At 44.2% G+C, this 17,089-nt stretch overlaps 1 protein-coding gene across 3 annotated transcripts; it reads left to right on the forward strand.

Annotated features, from left to right (window-relative positions):
* The first annotated feature begins 7,464 nt into the window (after nucleotides 1-7,464).
* TMEM251 (transmembrane protein 251) lies at nucleotides 7,465-16,140 on the forward strand. Of its 3 annotated transcripts, none has more exons than XR_006291495.1 (3): nucleotides 7,465-7,669; nucleotides 10,933-11,869; nucleotides 13,029-16,140. XR_006291495.1 is itself a non-coding variant. In XM_027817839.3 (2 exons), exon 2 carries the CDS (start codon nucleotides 10,949-10,951, stop codon nucleotides 11,342-11,344), a length of 396 nt encoding a protein of 131 aa, XP_027673640.2. In that variant the 5' UTR covers nucleotides 7,465-7,669; nucleotides 10,933-10,948; the 3' UTR covers nucleotides 11,345-16,140. The 3 variants fall into 3 exon arrangements, 1 of the variants encoding a protein (XP_027673640.2); XR_003563746.3 differs by having other exon boundaries at nucleotides 10,933-11,695; XM_027817839.3 differs by having other exon boundaries at nucleotides 10,933-16,140.
* Nucleotides 16,141-17,089: the final 949 nt, after the last annotated feature.

Raw genomic sequence — 17,089 nt, forward strand, 5'->3', positions numbered from 1 at the left:
GAATTCACATATAATGCAGTCGCAGCCATGGATCCCAAATTTAATTACTTTAATTGGAATTCATTTTAACGCGGTACTGTGCATGGATCCCAAATCCCACGTTCTAGCGAGGGTCCGTTGTATTCTGGATGTTAAGAAACCTCTGCACATTGTTTTAATGTTGGTGTCTTTTTTTTTATTTGCCAAATACTTTCAGGCCCTCAACCTGCAATGAGCTGCATACAGGTGGACCCCGAAGGCCACACAGACTCCCACTGAAGTCAGTGGAGTGCTGCACAGCTGCCATTGCAGGATCATGGTCTAGCTTTGTATTCCATTGCTGTCCAGAAAGCAATATGATGCTAAACTATTCAGTAACATAACAGGGTATTTTACTCCAAAGGCTTTAGGTGCTTTTAAATTTCATGAATACAGGGAATTTAACTGACTGTCAAACATTAATGGTAAATCCATTTTAATGTATTAGGATGGGATCAGTTCTGGGCTCACATAAAAGATAGGAAAGCTATTAGAGACTGACAATCCTGCCTTTTACAGATCTTTATTTTCAGAAAAATGGGAGGAAACTACTGTTGGGTCCTGGAGCCTTGTATGGTTCATCCAGTAATCACATATCCAAAGCCAAATCATTCCATCCCCTTAAAGCGATCACATCATTCCACAATCCAGAACTTTCTCAGCATTTCTGTAAAGTTGTTACATACTTTTGTACCATTTATTTACACCTTTCCCAGATTATGGAATAAGACCTTTGTTGGTCCCTATAAATCAGATGACCAAGAATTTACCTTAGTTCATTTATAAATATCTTTGGGGACATCTTTGAGTCATAGAAATTACAGGATGAAGAAACATATCTGTACAGTTCCTGTGTAGTATAGTTCTCTGCAGTGTGTTTTCTAGTGCTTTGTCCAATCTAAATTTTCATGTATCAAGCAACAGGGCTTCCATTATTTTGCTTGTGAGTTTCCTTGCTGTTAGCAAGTCTTCCCAATCTTCCATTTAAATTTTCTTTTTCTGAGTCTGTATCTGTTTGTTAACCTTCAATTGCTAATTAAATCTATTGGATCTTCATTCATTTTAAAAATAAACAGTATGATGACATCATTTATGGAAAAGGCCAATTCCCAGAAATTTAAATCTGTAGTTTTTCATAGATGGGCTTCACAGATTTTTATAAAATATGGAAGGGAAATCATTCTAAAATAAGGCCTAATCCTGCTCTCACTGAAACTTTTGCCATTGACTTGAGTGGTAGGAGGATCAGGCACCGAGGCTCAGAGCCTCAAGGTATTTAGATGCCTAACTTCCATTGAAATCAATGGGAGTTAGGTGCCTAAATATCGCTGAGGATCAGGGCCCAGTGGCTCACCCACATTTAAAGAAAGAGGGTGACATCCTAGCCACATCGCACTCAGTAGCAAAATTCCCATTGACCTAAGTGAAGCCAAATTTTAATTCAGTGTCTTTATATGACACCTATTCTTTGTGGTGTAGGGCACCATCTGGTGGGCTTCAGAGGAACTCTGTGTGAGTATGGGAGTGGGGGAGTGAGAAAACCTGGATTTGTGCTGGAAATGGCCCATTTTGATTTTCATGCAGGTTGTAAGGAGAGTGGTCACTTTGGATAGGCTATTACCAGCAGGAGAGTGAGTTTGTGTGTGTGGTTTTTGGAGGGGGGTGAGGGGGTGAGAGAACCTGGATTTCTGCAGGAAATGGCCCACCTTGATTATCATACGCATTGTGAAGACAGGTTTCAGAGTAACAGCCGTGTTAGTCTGTATTCGTAAAAAGAAAAGGAGTACTTGTGGCACCTTAGAGACTAACCAGTTTATTTGAGCATGAGCTTTCGTGAGCTACAGCTCACTTCATCGGATGCATAGCATATCGTGGAAACTGCAGAAGGTCTTCTGCAGTTTCCACGATATGCTATGCATCCGATGAAGTGAGCTGTAGCTCACGAAAGCTCATGCTCAAATAAACTGGTTAGTCTCTAAGGTGCCACAAGTACTCCTTTTCTTTTTATTGTGAAGACAGTGGTCACTTTGGATGGGCTATTACCAGCAAGAGAGTGAGTTTGTTTGTGGGAGGGCGGAGGGTGAGAAAACCTGGATTTGTGCTGGAAATGGCCCAACTTGATGATCACTTTAGATAAGCTATTACCAGCAGGAGAGTGGGGTGGGAGGAGGTATTGTTTCATGGTGTCTGTGTATATAATGTCTTCTGCGATTTCCACAGTATGCATCCGATGAAGTGAGCTGTAGCTCACGAAAGCTCATGCTCAAATAAATTGGTTAGTCTCTAAGGTGCCACAAGTCCTCCTTTTCTTTCTGTCAAGCAGAGTTAGAAGAAATACTTAAGTGGGACCGTAGCCTAGGTACAGATTGCAGAATAGGACTCAAAGTGAAATTGCTTCATATCAAAGGATTCTGCTGTTTGTTCTGGGTGCTGTGCTGTCACAAATCTGCCCCAGTAAGAAGCGTATATTCTCCAGTATTTCAACATGGCCACGTGAATTTATAGGGAAAGATGGGCTTGATTCTTTGTGGTCAAAGCTGCCATCTTGCTCCATTGCAATCAACGTCAAAGCTGCCAATGACTCTAATAGTTCAGGATCAGGCACTTAGGGTGGGATCTGCAAAAGTACTTAGGCACCTAAGTCCCAGTTCTAGGTGCCGCTGCAATCCACAAAACACCTAACCTGTAGGCAGCGGCGCCAACTTTCTAATCTGACAGGGGATGCTCAACCTTCTGGCTCCGCCCCCTTCTCCCAAGCCCCCATTTCACCCCGCCTCTTCCCACCTCCGTTCCCCCTAGTGTGCCCTACCCTTGCCCCCTCCCCCCCAGCACCTCCTGCACGTGATGGAACAGCTGATCTGCGGCAGGCAGGAGGCGCTGGGAGGGAGGTGGAGGTGCTGATTAGTGGGGTGACTGGGGGGCAGGAGGTGCTGGTGGGGAGGGGGGGGAGCTGGCTGCCAGTGGGTGCTCAGCACCCACCATTTTTTCCCTGTGGGTGAGCACCCATGGAGTCGGCACCTATGCCTGCTGACACCTAAAGTTGCTTGGCGTAAATTGGAGTAAACAGTTCCTTAGGTGCCTATGTTTCTGCATCTGAGCACATGCAGTGCTGCCTCAATCTAGACACTCAAGCACCTACTCCCAAGCCCCAGAGTGATTCACAAACCTGGGGAAACATGGGTGTTAGGCCACCCAGGTCATGTCCAGGGCCTGATCCCATAGGCATGCTCAGAGATACTTCCCTGTCTCTACTGGAAATACCTCATCTGATACATCCTAAGATGACATTTGTCTCTTTCATGGCCACATCTTAATGTTAATCACCATAATAACTAGGTACAAAACTTAGGCCCCTGTGCGCAGTAAAGCAGCTTTGAGTGCTGTAACTCCCTAGGTGTACATACTGCCAAGCCACCTGGTGTGCAGAAACTGCGCAGATGCAGCGCTCTAAAAAAACAACCCAGACGAGAGGCATAGAGCTATTTGCGCTGGGGCTACTGCGCTGTGGTGCCAGTGTAGGCACCGTGGTGATTACAATGCTGTGCTTGGCCTCCAGGAGGTGTCCCACAATGCCTGTTCTCACCTCTCTGGCCACTGGATTGAACTCTACTGCCCTGCCCTCAGGTGACCAACCATCAGCCCCATACATTCCTTTGCAAATTTGAAAGTCCCCTTCCTGTTTGTTCAGTGATGCATGCAGTGGTCTCAGCACATCTTTCCAGGTCGCCATGCCTGCTCCACACACCAGGCGATCCCCTGCTTGGAGCAATGCCAAGCTGCTGGACCTCATTGGCATTTGGGAAGAGGAGGCAGTGCAGTCACAGCTGCACTCCAGCCGTTGGAATTATGATACCTATGGACAGATTTCTAGATGCATGAAAGAAAAGGGCCATGACCGGGACACATTGCAGTGCAGGGTCAAAGTGAAGGAGCTGCGGAACGCCTACCATAAAGTGCAGGAGGCAAACCGCCGCTTCGGTGCTGCGCCCACAAGCTGCCGGTTCTACAAAGAGCTGGATGCAATACTCGGTGGTGACCCCACCTCCACTGCAAAAGCCCCTGTGGATATTTCGTTGGCTTGCATGCCAGTCGAGAGTGGACTGAGCCAGGAGGAGGCAATCTTGGATGAAGAGGGGGAGGGGGACCCAGAGGCAGAGGATGACTCAGAGGCCAGAGATGCATGCAGTCAGGAGCTCTTTTCTACCCCGGAGGAGCTAGCCAGTCATAGCAGTTGGATCTTGGCAAAGCGCAAACAGGAGAGGAGGCCCCTGGTAAGTGGATCTGATTTGGGGAATTGCTGAAGCGAGTTGTTGTGGGCAGGAGGGTTGCAGAAAGCAGGCTTGTCTCCCACCTCATGCCTAGTTTGAGCAGCAGAACAGGCTGTTGATACACTTCCTCACTTCACGGGAATCTCCCTCAGAGATCTCCAGGAAACTCTCGTGGAGATACTGGGCAATCCGCTGCCGCGGTTCTTCGGTAGAGCTGCTTTGTTTCTTGCCCGATTAACGATAACTTTCCCGCGCCACTGCGTCGTCATGGAAGATCCATGAGAAAAAAATATATAGAACAGTCAAAATCCCTTTGTAATACTGGATGGTCACAAATATTTGCAAATGAACTGGCTACTACTAATAAACTTGTAAGGCACTTTGAAACCAGAGTGATGAGTGTGAGATAGATAGGAGTACTACCAGCCACACATGTTCAAAATTAATGAATCAAGCCCTCAAAAGTCATGACACTGAATTAAGAACCATGATATTTTTTAAAATAATACCTCTGGAGAGCTTTGGGTGGATTTTTTTGTCTTCAGGTTGTCAAGCCAGGTAGGGGGTCACATTTTCAAGCCTATCTCCACAACCACAAGGGCCAGACAGTTTTTTTAAAATGAAAGCTAAGATTCTGATGTATTCAAATGATTCCAGGATTTAGGGTTTTTAGAAAAACATCTGGTATCATAAGCTGCACCATAAATCACAAGAGTTGGCAACAGAGATTAGATAGACAGACAAAGATAGATAGATTTCAGATGAGTGGGAATGAATAACTAACAGAATTGAACCAACAACCTGCAAGCGAAAGGTTCTGTGACAGACTGATAATTTCCTGTAACATCATGGACAAACCTTACTGAATTGAATTGAACGTCTTTGGAATCCATTGTATTAAAAATGTAGCAGTATATGTGCTATAGAGGGACTGTATGTATTTCCACGGGAAGGGCATATAGGAGAACAACAGGAGGTGATTAGGAAAATTCATTCAGCTAGTAACAGCTCCAGAGAGCCGCTGTGCGGAGCCCTTGATGGTACATCTTGGGGGGCAGGGACACAGGCCAGGGGCTGCTCTTGGGCACCCCAGTCCCCCACCCAGGCCAAGTGGATGACCATTGGCTCTCCACAGCTGCTTGGGCTCCCTTGGTGGCTCTTACCAGCCGAGGATAGTTGTCCCTAAACTGTGGGGCACACCCCCCATAGGGGGGCATGGAGGAACCTTCGGGGGGGTTTGGTGGGGACTGAAAAGGGTGCACGACCCAGCTCTGCTCTGTGCCCAGCTCTGCTCTGGCCCTAACCCAGCCTTGCCCCCAGCTATGGCTCTGCTCCTGGCCATGCCCCAAAAGCACCTCCGGCTCCACTCCCAGGCCCCAACCACAACCCCGGCCCCTGCTCCTGGGTGGGGAGGCGCAGACCAGGTAAGGGAGGCACAACCGAAAACGTTTGGGGACACCTGACCTAGGATAACCATAAGTCCAGTTTTGGCCCTGGATGTCCCAATTTTTTTTTGGCAAAACCAGGCATTTTTCCCGTTTGCTCTTGCCAACTGATCACCACAAATGCCCAGTTTTGACAGAACGGGGATGTGGGGAGAGGTGAGCAGCAGGGTTGGAGCGGGGCAGGGGCGAGAGGTGGATTCAAACCAGCCCCGTGTGCGGGAGGAAGGGGCTTAGGCAAGTGAATCAGGTTGGCTCCGTGGAGGGGCAGGAAGGGTGGAAGGGAGAGGGGGCTCGGGCCAGCTCCCTGTGAGGGGCTGGTGGGGAAGGGAGAGGGGGCACAGACCAGCTCTACATGCGTGGTTCAGGGAGGAAGGGAAAGGGGACTCAGCCAAGTCCGTGCAGGGCTTGGGCAAGTGGCTTGGCCAGTTCCCTGTAAGGGAGGGCAGGGGGAATATACTCATTCTGCACAGGCTCCGTCTCCTGGCCTACCAGGGGCGGGGCCTCAAGGGGAAGAGGAAGAGCAAGGCTGAGGAGCAGGTGGTCCAAATTGGCTGGGGTCTCCGGGCACAGGCCCCGGGGGGTAGTCAACCACTGGGCCTGTTGCTGGCACCCAGTGCCAGAGGCGAACAACAGCAAGGTTCATTGCGCGGTGTGCGTCACCCAATAATCACAACGGGGTGGAGAAGCAGGAAAGTTTATTTGCAGCTGCAAACACGGTACAGGGAGAATAGAATCTCAAATCCTGCACACAGAGCAGGAAGTTACACAGGCTTTTATACATCCTTTCTTCAGCATACTTATCCAATAGCAAGCTGCCCTAAGTATCCATATAGCCAGCCAATCCAGTTACCAGCTAGTTCCCTTGTTCTCTGTACCTGTTAAACCATACATAAAGCTGCTTTATTCAGCATTGTTCTTTCATATCTGCCCTGTTTGGCCTTGTTTAGTTTCAGGCAGTCTGACTCTGCAACATATTGTTGCAGATCCTCAGCATAACTGCTGCGAGTGCCTCCAGGCGCGGGGGGGGGGGGGGGGGGGGGGCAAGGACACTTGGGCCTAGTGCGAGGGCGCTTCATCAACACTCGTGGTCTTCCATCCCCTCGAGTTACCTAGCGGCCATGCCCCAATGTCCCCAACAGGCCTGAAGCTTGCAGTTTGGAGGGGACAATGCTGCTCCCTGCCCCCAAACTATATCCATGTTAATAAGTGGGGGGCATGGCCCCTCTGGCGTCAGTGTCCCTCCCAGTTCTACAAAGTCTCTGGCACCCTTAATCACAGCTGAACCCCTTAAAACACACCCTGCAAAGCGACTCTTTTCATAAGATCTCTCACTAGCATTTGTTGAGTTCCAACCATCTCCAGCACTTTCCCACTGGTTGCACGTCTATCCAGAGCTTCCCAGGACAGCGACCTCCAAAAAGGGATGACAGCGGGAAAACCTGGGTGAGGGTGATGATTGGGAGCGAGCGAGGGGGCCAGCTGAAGCCCTGGTGAGAACCAGGGAGGCCCTAACAATCACAGGGTGGGCTACAGCCCTGCGTCTGTATGGAGCGCATTAGAGCCACACGGCCCAGCCCAAGAGCCATCTTGGGCGTGCTCTGACAAGCCAGGTGGGGCTCCGGGCCCCTTCCAAGATGGCGGTGGCTAAGAATTCTTTCCTCTGCCCCCGCCCCGTCACATGCTCAGCCGGCGGCACAAGGCGCAGTCAGCGCCGCCTGTGTCCCGGAAGTCGGGCAGAGTACACCGGAAGTGGAAAGCCTCCACTCCCGGAAGCGCAGGTGTTCCGGCCGGGCGGCCAGTGGCCGCAGGGAGATGGCTGCTGCTGCCCGGCGCAGGAGGCAGCGATCGAGCTGCGCGGCGGCTCCGGCCTCCTCCCGGCGCGGGGGAGCGGGGTGATGGGACCGGGCCGCTCGCCCGCCGCATTTCCAGTTGAGGAAGGTAGGAGAAGCCGCTTCTCGCCGGAGCGGGGAAGGGACCGTCGCTGCCGGGCCGCCCGGGTGGGCGAGGCAGGCACACGCCGGGGGTGGGAGGAAGAAGGCTCGTGGGGCTGCCCCAGGCACGCACCCGGGGAGGGTCTAGCGGGGAGTGAAGCGGGTGCGAAGGGGAATGGGGAGGCGAGGACTCACGTCGAGGAGGGGAACCAGTTTCGTGCGGGGTTCCTGGGACCGGGACCATTCCCGGGTGTGTTCCTGTGGGTTGGAGAGGGAGCAGCCCGGCGCGGGGAGCGCACGTGGCCTGGGGGCGGCCTCTCTTTTAGGGGTATCGCTGTGGGGGAGGGAAGGTTCTTCATCGCTTCAATTTCATCGTGCTGGGTCTACACCACTCAGAAATGGCTAGAAGGCAGATCCTTGCCCCGAGGAGCCTGCAGGCTAAATTTTAGTCTCTCACATTTGCTCTGTACACTTATAGAGCTTTTAAAAGCATAGCTTTTGGCTACTATAATACATACAGCCCATTATAACTTGTTCCTGACTCAGTTTTGTGGCAGCAGCATGATTTCGTGGTCTGAGTCAGAAACTCCTGAAAGCCCAGCTCTGCCACGTGCCTGTTATGTGACCTTGGTAAGCCACATCATCTCTCCGTGCCTCAGCAAGAGGGGAGTGCTGACAGTAAGGTTTCCTTAGCTAAATTTTCTAAAGACCTATATCATGGAAGTACTACTGTTTTTCTGGCATCTTTCACTGAAAATCCTAGAGCATCTTCCAACTCAACACAAATATGAGCAGCATCTAAAACTAGTTCTTCAGTGTAAAACTGTACATAGATAAACTTCTCTAAAGATGGCAACAAATGCCATAGGTGTACAACTTGCACACGAAGGGATTTGCAATAAAATGAAAATAGTCAATCACAAATTTAATTTAAATCTAGATTTCATCTTAAACTTGTGTGTGAATGTAATACTTTAGAAGTCTATAAGCCTGGGCTTGTTGCATGTAACAACATATTGAAAGTAATCACAAGCTTATACTTCCCTTACATTTACATAAATATAGTAAAGGGAAAATAATGGCTTAATTATTGGGGAAGTTGTGTGCCCAGGATTGCTAAAAGTGGGGCATCATGCAAGTTGCAGGTGACCATCTCCAGCTGCTGGATCTCTGTAGGAGGGTACCATATTTTACCTCTGCAGAGTGCTTTCTGACCAAAGTATAGTTTGAAGTCTCATGGTCATTTAGAAGTGATTGGTGTTTAAGATCACATGTTTTTAAGTCAGCAGTAACTTGTGCTTTCTGACTGAATGTTATTTGGTGTGGGAGTGGAGGAACTGGAATAAATGTGTGGGTTTTTTAATACTAATTCTGGAAACCTGTAGTAGCTATAAATAGAGAATTGGGCAATTCCAAGCCAGTTAACCAAGAAATTAATGTTAGGGTTTCCAAGCAATGATCTCTATTGACTTTTCTAAACTAATTCAGAACTAAGGCTGATGTTTTGTCTGTAACTCCTGTTGTGTGAAAGAAAGAGGTAAGAAACTAAAATGATACGAGTAAATCTTGTTAACTCTGAATTTCTTAGTTTTTGTACTGCAGTTTTAATTATATCTGTGCATTTATTTATTCAAGTTCCTTTGCTCCTTTTAAAAAGGAAATTACCAATAGACAACTATACAATGTCTAATTACTGGAAAAACTAGACTGCCACTAAGCTGTTGGGTAAACATATACTCTGGCATTTTTAATGCAGTACTTACCCAATAGTTAAACACTTCTTTTAAACTGTTTTGGATAACGCGGTGATTTAGAAGCATCTGACAGACACATCTAATATATCAGAATGAGGCACTCTGCTCAGTTGTTTGACTTGTATTTACATTGTTTAAAAGTACCAACTGGATAGGAATATCTGAGGGGAAAAAAACTGTTTTTGTTTGGTTATATAAATCATCTAGCCACAATAAGTACAACTTGGCAACTTTCCTGCCCTGCCAATGTTCCTCTAGTTCAAGGCTGAGGTACAACTTGTGTATCTGTCACCAAAACAGCCCCTCGGGGTAGCTGTTTGACATGGACACCGGGAGCTAGACAGCTGTTTATAACCTTTGTTAGCTATTCATGTTAAAATCTGTTTTCAGTATCTTATGTATTATAGATTATTTCTAGTCTGAAAATATACGTATTAGAAGTGCTCCTACTAGGCACTGAGCCTCTGCAGTATTTCAAATTCTCAATAATCAACTATATTAAATACATCAAAACCACTACCAATTACTCATTCAGACCCACCTCACATCTCTGTAATACTGTGTTACCAGGTAACCTCTTTCAGTCCCCTCTCCAAATGTCACAGAAAAAGGGAAAACCAGAAAGTTTGGAACAATTAACAAATTCAGGTTCGGGTAGACCAAGGGGTGGTGGATAGAGAGTATGTTCTGAAGTAAAGGACCCCTCAAAGATTGTGTTACAAACAGTTCCACCTCCTTAACAGTGAGGACATTCCAGCTCAAGCACCTCAGATGGCGATGACTGCAGTAATATTGTTTGAGGATAGTGGGAGTCTCTCAGCCTTTTAGAACTGTAAAAGTCAAGGCCAGTGCTTAAAGCTCAAATGAAATTAGTATAGTGCTTCCTATGAAAAATGCAAATTAAGAGATGGTTGATGTATTCTGAAATATCTTATAGGTGTAGCCCCAAGTAGGGCACACTACAGTAGTCTAATCTTGAGGTGATGAAGACATAAGTATAGCAGGGTCTCCATCCAAAATAGGACTGCATTTGCCTTACTAAATGCAGATGGAAAAATGTGTCCTCTGACATGGCTGCTACCTAGGCATTCAGGAGAACCCCAAAGTCTAATAAGATCTTAAATTGCAAACCTAACTTTCAAATAATGGCTAGTTAGTTAGTATTGCTTGCACAAGTCTAGCCAGTTTTCTTAGCCTAGTCACAATTAATGCTATTTCTGTCTTGTCAAGATTGAGCCTCAGTCAGCTAGCCCTTTGTCCAAGCTCCAGTAGACACTGGGTCATCCATTTCACTTTATCAGCAGAATCACCGTAAAGGGGTTATGTAATTGACTATCATTGGCATGCTGTTGCAGTAATGCATGACACCTTATTAATGTAGAGAAGGAAAAAATGAACAGTCCCAAACAGGATGTACTTGTAGTAGTTTCTAGTAGTTATACTGTCATACCAAGTAATTCATGACCCAAACACTGGATTATATCACTACTGAATGCTTGTCTTGTTTTTGTTAAAGGTGCAGAGCATGGAGAATGATGAACTTTCGCCAGAGGATGGGATGGATTGGTGTGGGGTTGTATCTATTAGCAAGTGCTGCAGCTTTTTACTATGTCTTTGAAATAAATGAGACTTACAACAAACTAGCACTGGAGCACATTCAACAGCACTCTGAGGAGCCACGAGAAGGAACCACATGGACACACTCCTTAAAAGCACGACTGCTGTCCCTGCCTTTTTGGCTCTGGACTATTATATTTTTAATACCATATTTACAGATGTTTTTGTTCCTTTATTCCTGTACAAGAGCTGACCCCAAAACTGTGGGCTATTGCATCATTCCAATCTGCTTGGCTGTTGTTTGCAATCGGCACCAAACATTTGTAAAGGCCTCTAATCAGATCAGTAGATTACAATTGATTGACACTTAATTCAATCTCCGGTTTCAATAGCTGCTTCAGGAACAACACCTATGTCTGATCTAATCATAAGACTGAAGTTCTGAATGGAGGTTGGAAAGAGCCTTTCCTTTCAAACGGCTAAATACTGAACAGTAGCTGCTTTCTATTTTAAAAAAAACATGCTTTTTTAAAGTATGGACCCATCATACTAGCCAGAATAGCAGAGCCCTGTGAGACTTGATGCCTTATGATGCAAAACTGCCACCCTCCCTATGAAGTATCCTGGGGAAGTATGCTTCTGCAATCATACATACTCCACTGTGCAAATAAAGATTACGTGCAAGCTTTCCCTTTGAATCAATGAAAATGGACACTTTTGTGGTAAATGTAAAAGATTAGAACATGCTGATAAAAGCTGCATTTAACACATTACTTTGCTTTCTCCTTTTTTTAAATACTACTGCATGCTACAATTCTGAATTATCCTTTTAAAAAGATGAGAATGAAGTATGGCTGAACAGCTTTTTAGTGAGGATAGTCCTTTTCTGTCTCATAGTCAGTGAGTTACAGGTTGCACAATACCATATTTTATTAGGCAGAAGTTGGGGAGTGGTCTAGGCCCAGAGGTGTGATGCCTTTAACATCTTTTCACTGATGCCAAAGAGAGGCTGGTAACTGGCAGTGGACTGGAGGTTCTACAAAACTCATTTTTCTTTATTTTCTTCTCCATACTTTTCTCTTAATGGTAACTGAGTTCACTACTGTTGTGTTTCATTGTTTGAGTGGAACTAGAACAGCTTTTGGTGAATCAACTGTGCATTGGGGAATTATTATAAAAATGGGAGAAGATGTGTCTATCAACTCTTTGCTGGAAAACCAGTGAGATGCAAACAAATAAAAGGCTACAAGGATATCCAGTCTTTCTCCCAATTAACAAGTGAGCTAAATAATCCCACTAATACAATGAGTACCTGATTTATTTTCCAAAAACATGTAGAAGTATTACTGGTGGTTGTCCTATATCTTAATTTCACTCTCCATTTTCAGTGACCTTTTTGGCATAGCAAGTAATTCTGACAATTGGGTTATCATGCTATTAATTTAGAATCATGGATTCTAAGGCTAGAAGAGATTGCTGTGATCATCTAATCTGACCTCCTGTATACAACAGGCTACAGAACTTCCCAAAAATAATTCTTTGACGATTTTAGAAAAACATCCAATCTTGATTTAAAAACAGTAATGGAGAATCCATCATGATCCTTGGTAAATTGTTCCAATGGTTAATTACTTACTATTAAAAATGGCCACCTTATTTCCACTTTGAATTTGTGTAGCTTCATCTTTCACCCACTGGCTCGTATTATAGCGTTCTCTGCTAGATTGAAGAGCCCATTACATTTTTTTTCCCCATGCAGGTACTTAGAAACTATAATCAAGTCACTTCTTAATCTTCTCTTTGGTAAGATAAATAGATTGTGCTCAAGTCATTGGTTCCTAGGATAGAGTTCCCTATCATCTAAATAGGGCCTACATTCTTTTTCTAAGATATATACATTTAGCCATGTTAAAACACTTATTATTGCTTGTGCCCAGTTTGTCAAGCAATCATCATCTGCTCTGAATCAGTAACCTGTCCTCTTAATTATTTACCACTCCCCCAATTTGTGTCATCTGCAAACTTTATCAGTGATGCTTTTATGTTTTCTTCCAGGTCAGTGATGATGATAAATACCATAGGGCAAGAACCGATGCCTACAGGACCCCACTGGAAATACACCCGCTTGATGATGATTCCCCATCAAATTGAACCATCCTATTTTAGCATGCCATATAGGCGCTTACTTGGTGGCCCTTTGGTTTTAGTGGAAATCAAAGTTTCTGTCGTTGCTACACATTGTCAAGGAGTGCCCATTAACCAAATTCAGCAGCAGGCTCTGAGAGTTCCACTTGGCCACTGAGAACATTGCTTGGCTCGGCAAATTCACAAAGGCTAAATAAAGTTTCTAGCCCTTGGGGAGATAACCTTGTGAATGTTAAACCAGTGCAGTGCTGAGTCTTCCAAGAGGCAGAAGCAATAGGCCCAAGACAAGATAATTTATACCCCTTTTTGTGTCAGTTATGTGAATTCCACTATAATAATAAAAGTTAACATTCTACTGTACTGCTGGAGCAGAAACATCCACCTGTTCTAGGACTGCCTGGATCTTGGGGAGATTACAATCACTTCTCCTCTAGCTGTGCTTTCAGCGTTACTGTATTTAAACACAGCAGCTAAAACATTCTTAATCTTTCGTTTGCATATGGAGCAATTCTGTTTCTGTGGTTTTAAATGCCAGCATGGGTGCTAAGAACTGAACATACAATCTACCCTTTACAAGAAAGCAAGTGTAATAAGTTCTAATTGCAAAGTGTAATACCTAAAGAAGGAGTCTTGAAAAAGTGTTAAGTAGGAATGGAAGAATCAACTTTCTAAAGGCAGAGCTTTAATACTGTGATACAATTTTCTTAATTTTTTAAAATCTGTTTAAACCTATATAAACTTATTTTCCATGTTTCTAAAACTGGAGTATCTTCCCTACTTTCTGTCGTTACATAGGGACCATGCAGATACCAGTGAGACAATAGTTCCATTCGCTGAAATAAGATGTTTCTAATACTGCCTTGAAAAATTCCTTTTGATTGTTTCCTAGTTAGCCTGACAAAGCTGGCTACTGGGATTGCTACCTGCCAGTGCTTAGAAGAAGCTCCACTGATAGGCTATTTCCCAGTGCTTCCTAGAATGTCCCTTTGTCTACACTTCTGGCAACACAAGTTAACAATGTCAAGAAGGGTACATGGCTCATGCCACCTCTGCCTTCATCTTCGAAAATTCAAACTGGTTCAATAAGTCTGAATCCTTTTCTCTTAAACTCTCTTCCTTTACTGTATAGGATGTGAACCACTGTGCCGATAGGTCTGGCTGAAATGGTGTAATTTTAAAAAAAAGTACATCTAGAACATGAATTTCAAAGTTGCCAGGTACAAAGAAGAAACTAGATCTGTGCCTCTGTGGGTAGGATCTTTTGCAGAAGAATGGCCTATGAGGGAGGAAGTTTCAAAGAGTAACAAAAAAGGTAGTCTGATTCAGTGTCAAGCAATCAAGTGGCCTTTCACAGATTAGTCAGCTCTTCTGTGTAACAGGCTGAGCCTTTCTGGATGGGGACAGCATACAGTCATGATTTCAGTAGTTGATCATGGAAGAAGGCAGAATCACTTTCTATTTATACTAGTGGATCCAGAGAGCATCTGCTGTGGAAATAGCTATGCAGAGAAATGCACGAACTGTAACATAATTGGGGATATTTATGAAAGATTTGATATTAAGAGGGCTAGTGCAGAGACAGCTCACCAATATTTTACCACTTTACTGTCTAGACCTGCTTTGCTCAGGATTAGAGAAGAGGGTGGTAGAAATGCAGGGAGTTAGTCACCACCATTTCTAGCACCAAGGGAGCTGTGTCACTGGGAGATTTCCTTAAAATTCAGAGTTGGTAAGAAATCAAAATGAATATCAAACTGTCTAAACAGCTAGTTTAATTATAGAGTCATCTTTAAAAAGTAGTTTATCTTAAAGGCTTTTAGATACTTGCTAATGAGATTCTCACATTCATGTAGAATCACAGCTTCTTTAGAAATTGCATAACTTTAGACTTTTAAAATAATCTTAGCTTGTGTTAGGGAATTTTATCAGTTGGCTTTAAATACTAAACATTTTCTAAGAGGTGGAAAAGAAATGAATTACTGTAAGTTTTGAAGTTCATAATTATGGTACAAAAACTTCTTTTTGGTCACACTGTTCATCAGAGAACAGCTCCTATGAAGACTACAATAAGATCATGGGAATAAGACTACAGTTCTTCAACTTGCACTAGAAAATAGGAACTGCTGTAGAAGAGCACATGAGAAAGCTGTGAAGTCCAATATCTTACCTTTGGTAATGGGTACAGTAAAACCTCAGAGTTACTAACTGACCAGTCAACCACACATCTCACTTGGACCCAGAAGTACACAATCAGGCAGCTGAAAAGATGGAGGGAAAAAAAAGCAAATAAAGTACTGTGTTAAACAAACTACTAAAAAATACAGGGAAAACATTTTTCTTCTGCATAGTAAAGTTTCACAGCTATATTAAGTCTCTTTTCAGTTGTAAACTTTTGAAAGATCAACCATAATGTTTTGTTCAGAGTTACAAACCTTTCAGAGTTACAAACAACCTCCATTCAAGATATGTTCAAAACAGTGAGGTTCTACTGTAATACCTGAAGTTTCAAAAAAAATCTTAAAAAAAAAAAAAAAAAAAGCTGTTTGATAGGCCTTTCACTGCAAGGCTTTTTCTGTGGCTATTTCTGGCATACTTATTGTTGTAGCTGGTTCTTGGGTCTCTTGTCCAACGTTACATCCTTGTTGATCATCATCTCTGGTTTGACAACTTTGCAAATGCGGAGTTTGGTGTTCTCTTAGCCTTAAGAATGTGTATTAACTACCAACTCTAGTCTGACCTCACCACACATGCATGGTGTAAACTAATGCATGAAAAGATTAACTGTTTTAACTAACACCATGTGTTTCATTTTAAAAAGTTTGCATCAGCTATGGTTCTACTTAAGCCCTAGAATGCAAGCTCAACTCTTGCAAGTGACTGAGTTATTGTGTAAACTAGCAACTTGAGCATCTTATAATTGCTACTATTTTTTAAGAATGCATTTCTTGAACTTTTGTGTCTTTTGGGACTAAATGCATTGTGAATGAATAACTTTTTTAATCAATAAAACCTTTAAAATTTTTCTGGTCTGGATTTTTGTTGGCTGGGGGAACAAATACAGTGTAATTCTCACGAGAAGTTTGAAATTCTCAACAGATCAAATTAGTGCATGAATTCTTTCCCCCCATATGATCTTGTACTTGCCTTTTAAGAAGTGGGTTAGCGCTTAGAGGACAATAGATGTATTTAACACTAACCTAAATAAGTCTATTCTCCATTCTATGGTTCAATGTTACCTGTTTTGCTGATGCTCACTTTTTAATTTTGGTCTCAAGACTGCTCTGTTCCTCAAATGTAGGCTACTCAGCACCTCCTCTTGAAAAATATTCCACTGTAATGTCATGAATCCACTCATTATGGACCAACGCTTCCCTTCTCCATTATTCATTCCGGATAAGAAGCAAGACCTATTAGGGCAGCAGGCCAGAGCAGAAGCAGTCCTAAGGGAGTAAACACTAGGGAGAGCAGCCACAGTGGACAGATGTGGGGCAGGGAGTTAGGAGAAAGAGTGGTATGACAGCTGTTCAGCCATGCAGTTTACATAGGGGTTGAGGAAAAGTGACCCAGCTGGGTAAAGAGAAACAGGAAGCCTGCACAAGTGACAGAAAAGACTACATCAGAATTGCCCTGTGGTTCCAGAAAAGAGGCCCAGAGCAGTGGTGATGTAGGAGACGTAATTGGCAGAAAGGCAGGGCACTAGCAGCACAGACACTTTGCTGAGAGAACAAGCCCATAAAGACATCAGAAGCAGAGAGTCTGGGGCAAGGACAGTTTTGCTTGTGCTTATGCGGCAGTCTTCTGCTCCCTTGGCTGTGCTGAACTCAAGCAGTGGCTGTCACCTAGAGATAGAGGACTTAGTTTCAAAGCGTAAAAAATATTTTAAAAGCATTTTTTTAAAAACCAACATCCCCAGAAACCAGGTAATCCAACAGAATGTCCTGTACACAGTGAGTTCATCTCCACTGCACGCG

The sequence above is a fragment of the Chelonia mydas genome, chromosome 6, assembly GCF_015237465.2.
Source record: "Chelonia mydas isolate rCheMyd1 chromosome 6, rCheMyd1.pri.v2, whole genome shotgun sequence".
Classification (NCBI taxonomy): domain Eukaryota; kingdom Metazoa; phylum Chordata; order Testudines; family Cheloniidae; genus Chelonia; species Chelonia mydas.